This window comes from Hydractinia symbiolongicarpus, chromosome 8, assembly GCF_029227915.1.
Source record: "Hydractinia symbiolongicarpus strain clone_291-10 chromosome 8, HSymV2.1, whole genome shotgun sequence".
NCBI lineage: Eukaryota > Metazoa > Cnidaria > Hydrozoa > Anthoathecata > Hydractiniidae > Hydractinia > Hydractinia symbiolongicarpus.
Genome location: NC_079882.1, coordinates 9,007,811 through 9,022,861, shown reverse-complemented (window position 1 = coordinate 9,022,861; position 15,051 = coordinate 9,007,811). Strand labels below are relative to the sequence as shown.

General features: G+C 33.6%; 1 protein-coding gene across 1 annotated transcript; it reads right to left on the bottom strand.

Moving 5' to 3' along the window:
- Nucleotides 1–4,553: 4,553 nt before the first annotated feature.
- LOC130654114 (transcription elongation factor A protein 1-like) lies at nt 4,554–8,780 on the bottom strand. Its single transcript, XM_057456643.1, has 9 exons — nt 8,561–8,780; nt 8,380–8,448; nt 8,195–8,300; nt 7,460–7,699; nt 6,493–6,531; nt 6,109–6,263; nt 5,872–6,018; nt 4,917–4,988; nt 4,554–4,696 (listed from the first exon to the last, which is right to left on the bottom strand). Exons 1-9 carry the CDS (start codon nt 8,630–8,632, stop codon nt 4,688–4,690), a joined length of 909 nt encoding a protein of 302 aa, XP_057312626.1. The 5' UTR covers nt 8,633–8,780; the 3' UTR covers nt 4,554–4,687.
- Between the last annotated feature and the right edge of the window lie 6,271 nt (nt 8,781–15,051).

The window sequence follows — 15,051 nt, the reverse complement described above, 5'->3', positions numbered from 1 at the left end:
GTACCGTGTAATAAACCTCACAAAAGGTTAAAATTACGGACCAATGATGTAAAATTGCGGACCAGATTTTAGAATTCAAGTTGTAAAGAGCCACATGCAGAGAAGTGTTAAGTGTAGAAGAGAAGTGTCAAAACACTAAAGAGAAGTGTCAAAATACAGAAGAGAAGTTTATATAGAAGAGAAGTGTTTTTGATTTGGAAGAGAAGTGAGCCATAGGGGCCATCGTACGATGGCCCCTATGGCTCACTTCTCTTCTCAATCAAAACACTTCTCTTCTTAGTCAAAACACTTCTCTTCTGTATAACAACACTTCTCTTCTGTATAAAAACACTTCTCTACTTTGATACCCAAAGTTCTCTTCCGTTCGAAACACTTCTCTTCTAAGTGCGAAACACTTCTCTTCCAAGTGCGAAACACTTCTTTCATAAGCTCGAAAATTTCCCAGACTGAATCTGGTCCTTAATATATGAATTTATCCAGATCTTGTTTATGAATAAATGGCACACCCCGGGCCCTGCGCATAGGAAATTTTGGACCCAGTAAAGTTATAAATTCTTACAGGCCTCTTAAAGTTTCTGCAAAATTAGATTTTTCGCCGGAAAAACTTTGCGAAATTTCAAGCTATATTCTTATACGGTCCCAGAAGCGTAATACAAGATTGCTTTTTTTATCTAGTTTCCACTAACTTTGAACTTTTATGATTGCGATTCAGTGAAACTAGAACGTTTTGCGGCTTATAATTGACCCTACTTTATCCGGGAATAAACATTGATTGTGATGTCTGTTAGGAACAGAACTCGTGGTTTACAAAAACCAAGATATTTTTTTTGCAGCAATGTTGGGAAAAGAACTCGTGGTTTTGAAAAAACAAGATATATATTTCTAAAATCCAAGTATTTTACATTGTTACAGGTGTTGTATTACATATCTTTTGACTGCATAAAAAAGGCAATAAAATAATAAATAGCTTCATGAGCTGTATCTGGCTTAAAGGTTCCCTACCGCTAAAAATCAAGTTGAGCTCATATTAAAGATCTTTGAAAGTTGTCTATAAATCTTTTTATTTTTTTGAAAAATCTTTATCCGTTCTCGAGATATTTGTCTTAAAAGTAGCGCTAATTATGCGAAATTATGACGTCATGAGTATGCATTGAGCATAATAATGGTAACTAAATAAAAAAATTATGTAAAATGTTCAAAACCCGTCAAAGTGAATGGCCAGAAAATCTTTTTAACTCTATATGGCTTTTCAAAAATGTTAAATTAACTTCCTTGCAGAGCATACTCATGACATCATGCATAATTATTGAATCTTCTTAGTCCAAATTCTAAAGAACCAATCAAGAATTTTTAAAAAAATGTTTAAATTCCTAGACAACCTTTCAAGCTCTTTCATATGAGCTTAACTCTCCATTGGAAGAACTGTTTCCGAAAATTCAATAAATTCAGGCTCATTATCGTGATCTGGTACAGATAGTTCGCTAAATTCTCCTAGCTCATTAAGATCTAAAGTTTTTTTAAAAGACTCGCAACAATATAATTCTGGAACAAAGTACAATGTATCAGGCCTTCCACGGGGAGCAGTAGCACCTTTGCTTGGTGCTAACAGATGTTGATTCCAACGAATCGCAAATTCATTAAGGTTCTTTCTGATCAAATCCATAAAGCAGTAGCGTACACATTCAGCAATGAGTGCATCACCAGTATCTAAAAATCCTAAGTGCAAGTTCCCTAAAAATAACCTCCACCAACTTGGTCTGTCTTTTGAAAGTTGTGACCAAAAAGACTCAATTCTTTGTTTAGCTGTTGGTATACCAACAATAAAACTGCCAGTGCCAGCATATTTGTCATTATGCTAAGATCTTAATGCAATCTCAACAGCTTGCAAAATACAGTTTTCAGAACCATCATCAGACCTTACTCTTGTTGAAAAAATATGTCACATGGCGAGGGGACTGGTCCCGTGTAATAAACCTCACAAAAGGTTAAAATTACGGACCAATGATGTAAAATTGCAGACCAGATTTTAGAATTCAAGTTGTAAAGAGCCAAATGCAGAGAAGTGTTAAGTGTAGAAGAGAAGTGTCAAAAAACTGAAGAGAAGTGTCAAAATACAGAAGAGAAGTGTTTCGTTATATAGAAGAGAAGTGTTTTTGATTTGGAAGAGAAGTGAGCCATAGGGGCCATCGTACACGTGCAATAAAAAACATTTGTTTGCATAAATTTTGATAAAATGTAGGTAAACTTTTCGAATGAATTTTATTTAAGCCGCATGGATAAAGATTTTTTGTAATTTGAAAACGAAGCATATTTTTGCCTATTTGCTTGTGATGACCTGAAAAATAAACAATAAATTTATAAAAATGACAGTATAGTCATGCATACTATTTCGAACATGTAGAAAAGGAAGTTAAGATTGAGAGAGTCGCTATACGTAGACGCTCGATCATCGTGTTTGGGGTTCACGAATCAAAACGTCCTCCACTTTTCTACCGCAAAATAAGCGCGCAGCAAAGATTTGCTTCGGCAGTTTTTTGCCGTCGTGAAATGAAACCGCGCCAGCAATACACCTTTCCCGAATTTAAATTATCGATTACATCATCAGCATGAAAACGAGGCACTTCTTAGTAAACTTTGTAAACATTAAAAATACAGCTGGTGAGTGTGATACTTTTATGCGTTGTGAATGATCTTTTATTGTGTATTTTTCTAAAGGATTGCAGGTTTTTCTTAACGAAACTACTTTTAATGTATTTAAAAACATACTTGTCTTGTAAAAGAAGAATATGTATTTGTGATGGCGAGTAGCAATCAGAAAAGTCAGCAAGAAATTTATCATAATTTAATCTATCCAGGTATATCGACCGCGATTGCCGTCGCAATTGCCGATTGCTGACGCTAATTTCGAGGGCTGGCGTTTCTTTAGCCTTCTTATTTATTTTGCACTACATAGTAATATTTATTTTTGCTCTAGTGAACTAGGGGTGGATTTGACATAAAATGTTTTACAATCCGTTTTTGGATCATGAGATTTTGCAGAGAATTATTATTAATCTTTTAAAGACCCTAAATAATAACAAAAAATAGAATTGCAGAAATATGTTTTCCTCGTGATAATGTCTCTACAATTGCTGTGAGGATCCTACAGACTTTAAGGATCTAGGTACGCGCTCTACTCCAGGAACACTTTAGACTTTGATTACTTTACCAGGAAATTTACTATATTTATAGTATTTACTATATATTATAACAATCTTTTCTATGTAAAAATCTCGGTGTTTAGTTCTCTGAGCTTTAAAAATTTTAATTCCACAAAACCTTAAAGGGGCTACGAACCGGTTAAAATGCTCACATTCCGTATATCCTGCGCACATATTAAAAATCAGGCAAAAGCGTTTTGCCCAATGAACAGATCAGCGCACTTTGCTCGCTGGTTCAATATTTTTTTTCGAAAAGTATATTACAAAGAAATATTTCAGCAGACTCATTCTGGTTGAAAACATGACCAAGGCTGGAGAAGATAAAAATTCTAGATATATCTATATGTTCGAGTCTGTAAATTACATACATGCCGGAAAAATAGCCATTTTTGTTTTACGCCGCCATCAGCTCGACTTTCGTGTAAGTCACTAAAGTCGAAAACCAACAGCCGTTCCGCAGCCCCTTTAAGTATTATCTTTCATTTTTAAATCACACACTACTAGATCGGTATTATATCGACATATTCTTTGCAGGAACGCGTAGTCTGAAATGTTTATGCGTGATTTCAACTTTAATTTTAAATTTCTTTTCCGTTTTTTTATATTGCGTATCGTCCTTATTTATTTTCAGTCTCTCTCTGCACCTAGAAGAGTACTGGGATAGAATATTTCACGAAACAATAGATCGCGGCAAGTTAATCAGTTTTTTCTTTTGAGTAACCATTTTTAGTTTTAGCAAAATTTAAGAAATTTAAGGCCCTAGGAACATAAAAAATAAAAATATAAAAATTATTCTTTCCATATCTTTGATAATAATCACACTTCCATCAAATATATTCAGCTTAAATTGAAAAGCTCTCAGCGGCATATTACCAAAACACGCCACCTATTTTATCGTCTTATTACCAATTCCGTCCATGTAAAAAATAGGTACTCTGGGAAGGAGGTTGGTTTTCTAGAATAAATCTGTTTGTTCGTTGCACCCCTGACTGAAATTGTGAAAAAGTTCTACTGGAAACAGCGTGCTTTACTGTATCTCGAACTGTTTTTCCTGCTTTAAAGAATTCACTGTACTCCATGCTAACTTGTTTGCCTTTACGTGAATTCGTTGAACGACAATATTAACAGGCTGAAACACTACAGACCGAGCCAGTGTATTTAGAATTGAATTTAAAAAATTCTATTCTCGTCTTTAGAGCTTGGATAAATGTTAAATTTTATCACCGTTGGTATAATAAACATTTTTAGTCACGCAGAAAAATAACCTCCAAAACCATCAGATTTGCGACATTGTCAACATTTTTTGTTAAACACTATGTTAAATTAAAAGTTGGTAAAATAGAAGCAGTAAACTCGGATGATTGAAAACAGTTTTTGTAAATATAGAGTTACGTATGTTCAATCACACGCATAGATATATACATAAAAATTTTTACATCGGTTTCGCTTGAACACAAATGTCTTTAAAAAGTCTTTCGTTAACATCTTTAGCAAAACTAAAAAATCAGAAAATCACAGTATAATGAAAACACCCTTTAATAATCTAAAAAAAAATGGATGAAAATCCTAACTGGAATAATTTTTCAGCAAGTAAAGAAACCCGTAAAATTTTGACATCTTTTTGATAAGTTTGCGAGAAGATTAAGAACACCTTAAAACAATAAATAATCTGATAGGATTGAACCAAATCAAGAAAAAAGGAACAAAAAAAATTACCTTCCATCGGTTTCCACATTCTTGACAGTATACAAATGTTGTCATCGGTTCATCAGCACTTCGAGTTTGAACCTAAATAAACAACGCTTCATGTTTACCCCCTGTTTTCGCTGAAAAAACATTTTCAACGTCAGATCTACTTAAGTGCAGAAACTCGCAAACGTGAAAAAATGCTAATTTTTTTGCATTCCGTGAAAATAAACCTCCTCGAATAAGCTACAGTGAAGGATTTTATGAACAGAAACTCTCGCAAATTAATGCTCTGGAAAACGACAAACTTTCGCGAATTTGGCCGAAAGGTATGAAGAGTTCTTTTCCTTTGCCTTATTCCATGAAATTAACGAGTCATCAAATTTACGAACTGTTGATTAAATGCAGTGTTAATTTAAAGACTGTTAATTTCATGACTCCTTAATTAAAATACTGGTAGTTTGGTGACATTTTATAATATATAAAAACCTAAGAAACATCAATTTGTTTTACAAATTTTCTATTATTTCCTCCTCATCGGACGATAGCTCAACGGTGTTCTCTTATTCAGCGATCTTTTTTAAAATAGCTTTTGTATCATCTTCATCCAAGTGGAAAAAAACTAAAAGCACTTTTCTTTCAAATTTTTTGAATTTATAACATTGTCTTTCCAAGCAACGAAAACTTTTATTTTGATTTTCAAACCATATTGTAATAGAAAAGACCGCTTCATTACCGTGAATTCGACTGTTGCCGTAATTTTTGCTTCGTGTGATATCGCATATTCTCACATTCGCGTTAATTAAATGCATTTTTGAAAACAATCTTGCTTAACCGCGTTAATTAAATGTCTTTTTCAAAATAATTTGATTGTGCCGCGTTAATTTTATGACCGGTAATTTAATTCGCGTTAATTTCTTGACTCGTTAATTTCATGGAATAAGGTAATTTACAGAAGCAACTCTGAAGAAGTGGCTTCACTCACCTGGTTATAAGTTGTATTCCGCTTGCCACACCTCCCACATTTAAATTGACCAGTACTTGTTCCTCCAGTAGTAGCGAGTTGGTGATCTTTGATAGCCTGCGCTGTTATTTCTTCACGCTCCTTTTTTAGGTCGTCGTGTGCCAGCTCCTATAAATAATAATCAGAAACAAGAAATAATAATTAAAAGGAATGAACATATAAACCATAAGGCTGCCATGTTTGTTTACTGTCACCTACCTCTGCTGTCATGTTTGCAAATTTTTCAGCGGAAATATCTCCATCGAGAACAAGCACGCGCAAACGAGCATTTCTTTTATCTCTCAAATTCATAACCCGGCTTTTCACTCGATTTTTATATTTAGATCCGGTATCTTTAAATACGGCGAAAACAGCTGATTATATGTTAAGAAAAAATCAGTAATAATATTTTTTTAATCAGAATATTTTGGGGAAAAACCAAACAAACTTAAGCTACTGCAACTGGTTATAAACGAATCAGGAGGTTTAATTGACGTTTTTCCTTGACAACTTTCTGAATTATTTTTTCTGACACTTCTGTGGACGATAATCTATACAATAAATCAAAACTCTGTGTACAACAAAACCAGTTTGAAAAGATACCCTCTTCGATTGCAGTAGCTACGGCAGGAGCATCAGATTCTAAATTAAACGAAAAACAATCCTTAAACTTTTTCCTAAATTTTTTGTGACAAAAGAATTCCTAAAGACAAGAAACCAACGTATTTACTGTGTCTGCTGACAAGATAGAGGTAATAGAAATTTTTGCTTTATTTTTATCTGTCTATCTTGTTTGCTGCACTTAAATGCAACAAATGCAGCTCATTGTACATACAGTTCATCCAACAATTCGTAATCACCTCAGACCTCCAATATTAATGGCTTATTAACCGTTTAGCCGGTCTATACGGGAAAATATAGACCGAGGTCATGACGTCATGGACCGAACGCAGTGAGGTCCATGCGAGTGACAGAGGTCTATATTTTCCCGTATAGACAGGCTAATAAGGTTAATAAGTTATTTATTACCCCACTGATTATTTCATAACCATTAATGAAAAAAAAGGTTTTAGAGTCCAGGGGTCTTTAACAAAAACAAGGCTTAGTGACCCGGTTGAGCAACGACCTTTTGACACTACCTGACAAAGGTGTTTGCTGCAAACGTATTACAATATTTTGTAGCTTTTGACTGTTGTCCTGCTATGAATTCGTCTATTTCATTTAAATCGTCAAATAAACTATCGTCTACCAGACAAAAACAAGGAGTAATTGACATTTTTCTACCACTTTAAATTAACTTTCTTGTTTTGTTTTTGTTTTGATGTCGGTTAATACGGCGTCATATAGACTGGTCACGTGAAAAAAAAAAACCAATCAAATTTTCCGAGAACGTTCGAATAAACGTAAACATTCGAAAATACTCAACAGTGGGGTAATAAAAACACTTATTAAAGGGTTAGAGTTAATCAAAGCAAAAAAGCAATTGGCTCGTTTATTTCGGTCGTTTTTATAAGGATTTTCATCAGGGATCACGGTGTTAGATCTACATAACTACATTTCAATAACTAACCAGGTCGATCCTCGCATTTCAAAGAATTCATCAACATTTCACGACATCGATTACGAATAGGATCATTGCTACGACTTGGTGGAAATGACTTTGATGAAGATGATTTGCCGTTCAAGGAAGACACTGAAGAGTTGGAGTCGGATCGAGTAAAGCTGGAATTGGACGCTGATTTGTTGAGTGATGGTGAATCTGTTTTATCTTGTGATGACTGTCGTTGGATCTTTGATTTATCTTGACCATCTATGATGCATAAAAATAAACTGTGAGATATGCTCTATGATCAAGAATCGAGTAATCATGGTAAATTAAAATTTCATCTACTCATTTTTGCTCAATTTAATAATCGGAAAATATCTTTGATGTATTAATTAGGTTTAGATCTACTCTAATTAGCTATATAACGAATACCAATAAAGATATAAAAAAATGATTTTAATAATTGCCTGTTGATGACAGCTGCATCTGTCAAAATGTAGCCTAAAATAACCTCGCAAGTTCATGACAAGATAATATTTGTATTAATTAATAATTTTAATTAAACGTTTTTTGTTGCGAGTGTAGGCTTTAAATTTAAGTTCATACGTTTAAGTTCAAATCATTTCTTTCATCAATCAAGTTTTTTTTTCTAAATGGTCTTTTTAAAACCCGTGTCCTGTGGATGTCTCTAATAAAATTGGCCTCCATACCATTGTCAAAATCTATACGAAAAAATAAGTAAATCTAAAAACAAATTACCAAGCAATTTCTTCCAAGACTTTATAAGACCTTTTGCTAAGGTTTGAATCTCTTCTTTCGAGGTGCCTTTACGAACTACATTTACTGCCATCCCGATTCTTGTTTTCTATGCACATAAAAATATATGCATAAGAACCTTTCACATTTGTTATGATTGGGAATATAATCTAACAAAATAATTTTACCTGCAAGATATCCAAGGTGATAGGCAACTCTTTTAGCCTATTCAGTAAATCAGTTGCAGCTTCATTGTTCTAAATGAACCAATAACAAATTAGTACTGGCAATGGTATTTATTTATTATCATGTCATCAATTAGATGATGCGACAATAAAGATATAAATCAAGCCACATAAAGATACCTACAGGTGTCTCCTCTCCAACTAGTTTCTGAAGTTTTCGGCCAATATCTAGCACCTCTTGTTCTAATGACATCATGAACAATTCATTTATTTACAGCCTCATAATGTGATATTAACTAGAAGAAAAATGTTAGCGAGCATAATAAAATAGTTAAAAGTACATATTTTTAAAATTATTTGGCACAAATTAATAAACATTACACTGTTCAATGGCAGTCCTTTAAATATATTAATGTATATTTCTTCAAGAGGGAACAAAGTCTCGTATACTTAAAAGCAACTATCTGACAAAATTAACCAAAAGACAACCTTAGGTGGGAGATCTAACTCACAACCTTTTGCGATGCAGCTGCTTGCCAACTAATTTAGCAATCCCCTCTGCACGGAATAAATAAATTGCTTGAATGAAATTTTAGCTATGAAGAAGACAGATATCATGCACAATTTTGAAAAATATAAGCAATATAAGCAACTCCATAACCAATGGTGGTTAAGTTGAATAAATTGGTACCTCAGTTCATTGCAGAAGTACCATGCAGAAAATTTTCTTTATTCAGTATGATTACTAATAAAGAAAATTTAACTCAGTACTGTACTGTTACTTACCTCTGCACCTTAAGTGGCAGCCTCTCATACGTGTGTTACCACGTAAATCATTTTTTGTTTTTTTTTAAAAAAAACCTACTCCCTTGCATAACATCTGGCATGTCACGGAAGTCGAAGAAGCTTTTTTTCATTGCATTTATTGCATATATATTTTGGGAAATTTTTGGAAAAAAAGTAAGGATAATTATCAAAATTTTCAAAATAGTGTTTATAGGATAGCAAATATCCATGCAGGCAGACAGTAAACTGAAGTACAATGTCCCTCAGCTGTAAGTGATAGCCAAATATATTATGTTTGAAGTAAAAAGTTTTTGAATTTTTGTTATACTTTTTAATGCACCGATCCCTTCAAAACCATTGTTGATCACCTCGTCTCAAAGGTGTACAGTTTGTTGAAATAAAAAGCAAAGACATTTTCATGACAAAGTTTAACAGCTTAAGTTAAGCCAGACAAAAATGTCTTGTTTAATCCGATTAGAAGAAAGTGGTGACTGTTATGAACTGTGTATAAAAATATATTAGGTAGGCTTATAGAATTTAGATAGACCTCTACTGATCTAGTCCTTTAGCTTTTTCTTCTTTCTTGTATTGTGATCTCTCCAGGTGACCAAGTCATGCACTTTTACTACCTAGACGGATTATAATTCAAGTGATTTGTTACTGTATCTTTTGCGTCCCTTTAGGGCATTACTAGCATTAATTTTTATTATCCAGTGCATGTTTTCTATTTTATCAAACAGGATTTTTTACCGTGGAGATTTAAGGATACGGTAACCCCCTGAGACACATACTCAGTATATTTGAAATATCCCCTCTGCTCGCTATATTAACCCTAGCAAATATATATTCTGAAAGCCGAATAAATTATCTCTAGAATGATGATAAAATATTTTCATAAAAATATCCAAAAAGTAGAAAAAAAATTATATACAAAAATTCACCCTTCCAGTTCATTTTGTCGAACACTCCCCTCAGTAAAGTTTTTGTTCGTTGGAAAAAATATCATTGCAAAGCTCTTAGTCAGGTCTAAAAAATGTTTTTTTTTTTACTCAAAACAACACGTGGTTCCAAAAATATAGCATATTTTGTGTCAAAATAGCTGTTTTATGAAAGATTTATCTATTTTTAAGCATGATAGATCAATAACTCGATATTTCCTCACTTTAAGTTTTGTAGCCAAAGATATAATTGTCGCAATAAACTTGTTTTCATACAATTTCGACAAGATGGAGGGGAGTGTTCGACAAAAATATATACCGTTACGAATGAAAATTTTATTTAAATAAAAGCAAATCAAAGACCTATGCTTTTACCTGCAAGAATCATGGTTACACCCACTTAACTTAATAATTCATGAATATTTTATTTAAAATTAAAGGTAAAGTATTTTCGCAGAACTTTGGGTCTAGTTATTGTTAAACAGACAACAGGATAACATAACAGGATAAAAATGAAAAAAATAAAGAAATAAATTAAAAAGGTATAGATGATAAATAATAATATATTTGTATAGGTTATTAAAGTGTGTTTATTAAATGTTTCCTATGTTATATGTAGGGATGCAATTTTTTATTCGTTCTGCATAACTCTCTTTAATTATTATACAGATTAAATATATTTAAAGAATTTTAAACTTTGAGCACACTATTGAAAACACTAAAAGAAAATATCAGGAAATTATGCCAAGGAATCAAAATTAAAAAAAATATTTTTTAAAAAAAAATGATTGTAGGTATTTAATGTATTTAAGACACAATTTTTTATATATTCTATTTTTATTATCCAGTGCATGTTTTCTATTTTATCAAACAGGATTTTGTACCGTAGAGACTTAAAAAGGTATTTAAGACACAACTTTTTATATATTCTAGTTGTTGAGAGGAATACATGGGAGAAATATATGTCAGAGCTCACTCCAAAGTTAAATTTATGTCTTGTTCCTTTAGAACAATTTGGTAGCAGAGGGTAGTTGCTGGTTACAAAATGGCTGACCTATCACATTAAATGTAATAAAGAGATCAAAAGCAACCAAAAAGAGCAAGCCGATTAAGTAAGTATTCAAGATCATCACTAAAAAATATCTATATTCCAGAAAGGAAAAATCCTCGCTTGCATCCAGAGTGATGAAACTAAAAGCATAGGTGGACCTAGGCAGGGAGATTGAAGATAATGAAAAAAGCTTAAACTGTCAGACTCAGCTTAATAAACTACAGCACGCAAATGGACATTTTGCAACGTGGATCTCAAGTGGATGTGTTGAAGTGGATGTGTTGCAGCATGGATCTCAACAGGATGTGTTGTAGTGTGGATGTGTTGCAGTGTGGATCTCAAGTGGATATATGTATTGACCTTAAGAAGTGTCTCTGCATGGATCAAGATAGCTCTCGTACTCTGTGCAGGAGAACGGGGTTCGATTGCTCTTGACGGCGATTCAACATGGGTGAGTGAATGTTACCATAGCCCCGGGTTCACCCAAGCCATGTAAGGGAAATTGGGGTGATGGCTCCATGTGTGGGCCGTTGGATGTTGTCGGGAGTTGTCTAGTAGAACGTGGGCCCTAATTGGGTCTGCATAGCTCAAAACGAGCATTAAATACTCTAGGACTCTCCATCTACGCCATGGCCCCTCCTGGAAATAATAGACAGGGTATATCCCTCGATATTTGTGAGGCTAGCCATGTAAAATATGCACATCTATCTATCTCTAGAAGAGAAGTGAGCCATAGGGGCCATCGTAGAATTCAGCTGCAGCATACAAGTCTGCAAAGTCAAGAAGTATAGTGGCTACCGTATTGCCCTCTATATTAAAGAATTTGAAATAGTTTAATTCGACATGGAAATGCATGTGGAGAGGTTTTGCTGATTTGCTGCTGGCTAAAAACCTGCTTTTTGATTTTTGGGTTAGAAAGGAGACCTTTTCCTGTGGTTATTGCTACAGAAAAACCATTCTTAGTCCATCATTCTTTTAGGTACCTACTCGCGTTAACCATGTAAAAACCTTGACTTGTAATGTCATTCAATAATGTCATTTCATTCAACATTTACCATGCCGTAAATATGCTTGCACTGTTGCGGTATCATCATGGATTTCACAATGTTGGTTAAGTGCAGTATAGTCCCAGGACGATTTCCCGGAGTAAAAATGGCGGTAAAAAAGTGACTTGCCCACAAGTGACATATTTTATCGCCAACTTTTTTTTGCAGAGCAGTTCAGCTTTTTTTAGTCAACATTGTTGTAAAAAGAAATGTTTGTAACAAATTCTTTTTTATCTGATCAACGTCGATCTAACTGATTATTTTTAGGTGGAAACCATGGTATACACGTTTTTTTTAATAAGAAACATGTTTATAAGAAACCTACATGTAGAATCTTCAAAAATTAAGAAGCTTTCACCACTACATTTTATGTCTATTTCTGAAATAAGAAACTTCTTGTTTCTAATTAATTCTTAAAAGTGTTTATATTTTGTGCTGTTGTGTTGTTGAGAACTTTTAGTAAAAGAGACTTTGAAACGAAAAATGTCATATTTTTTTACCAACTAGTCCAAAAATTAAAGAAACTTCTAGAACTAGCTATTTATTTGATATAAGAAACCCTTATTTTACTAGGAAAATTAAGGAAGTAAATAAGAAACTTTTGAAACTAAAAACATGGAATTTCAGCCTACAAAGAAGAAACTTTTAGAACAAGGCCCCTCGCCAGGTTTCTTATAAAAAAAAACGTGTATGAAAATATCGTAATGATACGAACAAGGGCCCCCGGGCGCTTATTAAATTTTTTGCATGGCGCTTAATCGAGGGGGCGCTTAAAAAATGCTGGGCGCTTAATCGGATCATTATGATACACGATAGTTTCACAATCGCTTAACAAAAATTTACTGTGTAATCATTCTATCGCAACAATCAGCTTTCCCTCTGATTGGATTGTACCAGTGGTGATAAGTCCGTCAGTTAAAAATAACTAATTGTTTGCTAGGTGACAAAAATTTTCACGGGCGAAATTAATAATTAACGGTTTTTCACTGATAAAGTTTTGAAAAAAGTTAAAGGATTCTTGCATTAAAAATGTTATAGATATGCACCTTCAAAGAGTTTTCTGGCCTCATGACACGCAATAAGTAACCCTATAAATACTTGAAATATCTTGCAAAGATACATAATAAATATCATTTTTTTTAAGCAGTGTGGACTTATGCTCTGAATTTGATGATATCTTAATATATGTAATGTTTTGTAGTTTAAGTATCAGAAGTTCTCGGATTGTGAAAATTTTAATTTTGTATAACTTGAGAATAAAAAAATATTATTGAAGATATTATTTCGGTTTGTCTGTTCAGTATATTCATATTACTGTGGAAAGTTTATCATTTCTTGAACATGATAGTTTAGTAGGCGACGTTTCGGGAGATCCTTCTCCCATCATCGGGCAAAGTAAAATGGTGTTGAGCATGTATTTATATAATTGCAGAGGATCGAAATTCATAAAAATTAACCAATCAGAAACGAGCTGATAATTACAGTTAATTACGGTAATTAACATTTTCGGACCTAGATGTAGGTAACTACTTCTTCTGTAGGGCTGGTAACCAAATCTCAGGAAGTTGATACGAGATGCTGTTTATGTGTTTGTTACGTGCTACACTGTTGATGGTTTCTTTAATCTTCCTGGCCGTTGTTCTGGATTCTCTGTCAATGATTTTCTTTTCATCCCAATTAAACTGATGACTTCTGCTCCAGCTGTGGTCCGCAATTTTGTTTTTCTTCACATCTCCGTTTCTCACTGCGCGCATTCTTGTTCTTGTACTCATTGCTTAAACTTTCTTTTTGTTTCGCCTATGTACACTGCATCACAATCTTTACACGGGATTTCGTAAACAACATTGCATTGTTCTTGCAGGTTTATTTTGTCTTTTGGTTCAGACAAAGTGCTTCTTAGAGTGTCTTTAGAGTTAAGAATGCATTTTATCTTGTGTTGCCTTAAAACTCGACGAAGGATCTCGTACTAGACCTGGTACAAAGGGTAGGAATGCTGATGCGATGAAATCCTCTGATGTTTCCTTGTTGTCTCCGTTGCATCTTCTCTTCATTTTATTTTCTACTTGCGTGATGATTTTATGACTGTATCCATTTGCGATTAATGCATTTCTTACACGTCGAATTTCTTCTTTCCTCTCCTGTTTGTCACTGACTACGCTGTTGGCACGATTCAGTAATGAAGATATGACACTTTGTCATATCTTCATTACTGACTAATTTTTATGAATTTCGATCCTCTGCAATTATATAAATACATGCTCAACACCATTTTACTTTGCCCGATGATGGGAGAAGGATCTCCCGAAACGTCGCCTACTAAACTATTATGTTCAAGAAATGATAAACTTTCCACAGTAAAATAAAAAAATATTTTTAAAAAATTCCAAAGAACTTAATAAACAACTTTTTACTCTCCACAACTAAAGAATGCATCAACGTTGCTTTTGGTACAAGTAACATTTTTAAAATCAAAATCGGGTTGATTTTGTACATTTGTTGTTGATGTATCAAATTTATGTTGCGAGTGACAAAAAGCTACACTGGGGACACAAACTATCATTATTTTAGGGTGGAAGGATAAAAAAGAGATCCACCTATAGATCTTAAGCAATAGCAATCAGAAGTCGCGATAATAGCCTAAATTTTGAACCGCATTAAACTTATATGTGTGATCTTAAAAATCTTGATCACCTTGAGAGAGAAAAAGAAATTTAAAAAGGTTTCTTTAAGTTCTTCAAATTCACCTCCGAATACATACATACTCTCACCCCTACTTTCTTTTGGTACCGGGGAAAGTTAAACGTTAGGTGGTTTTAATTTTGAATCATAATAAAGGAAAATGTCGAGGCAACCG

Bases quoted from the DNA above. Each gene is read 5' to 3' on its own strand.
- LOC130654114 (XM_057456643.1), bottom strand. From the start codon at position 8,632: ATGATGTCATTAGAACAAGAGGTGCTAGATATTGGCCGAAAACTTCAG. The intron at 7,700-8,194 runs GTAATTTGTTTT...TATGCATCATAG, and splicing joins GTCTTGGAAGAAATTGCTTG to ATGGTCAAGATAAATCAAAG. The intron at 4,989-5,871 runs GTGAGTGAAGCC...TTGTTTATTTAG, and splicing joins GGAATACAACTTATAACCAG to GTTCAAACTCGAAGTGCTGA.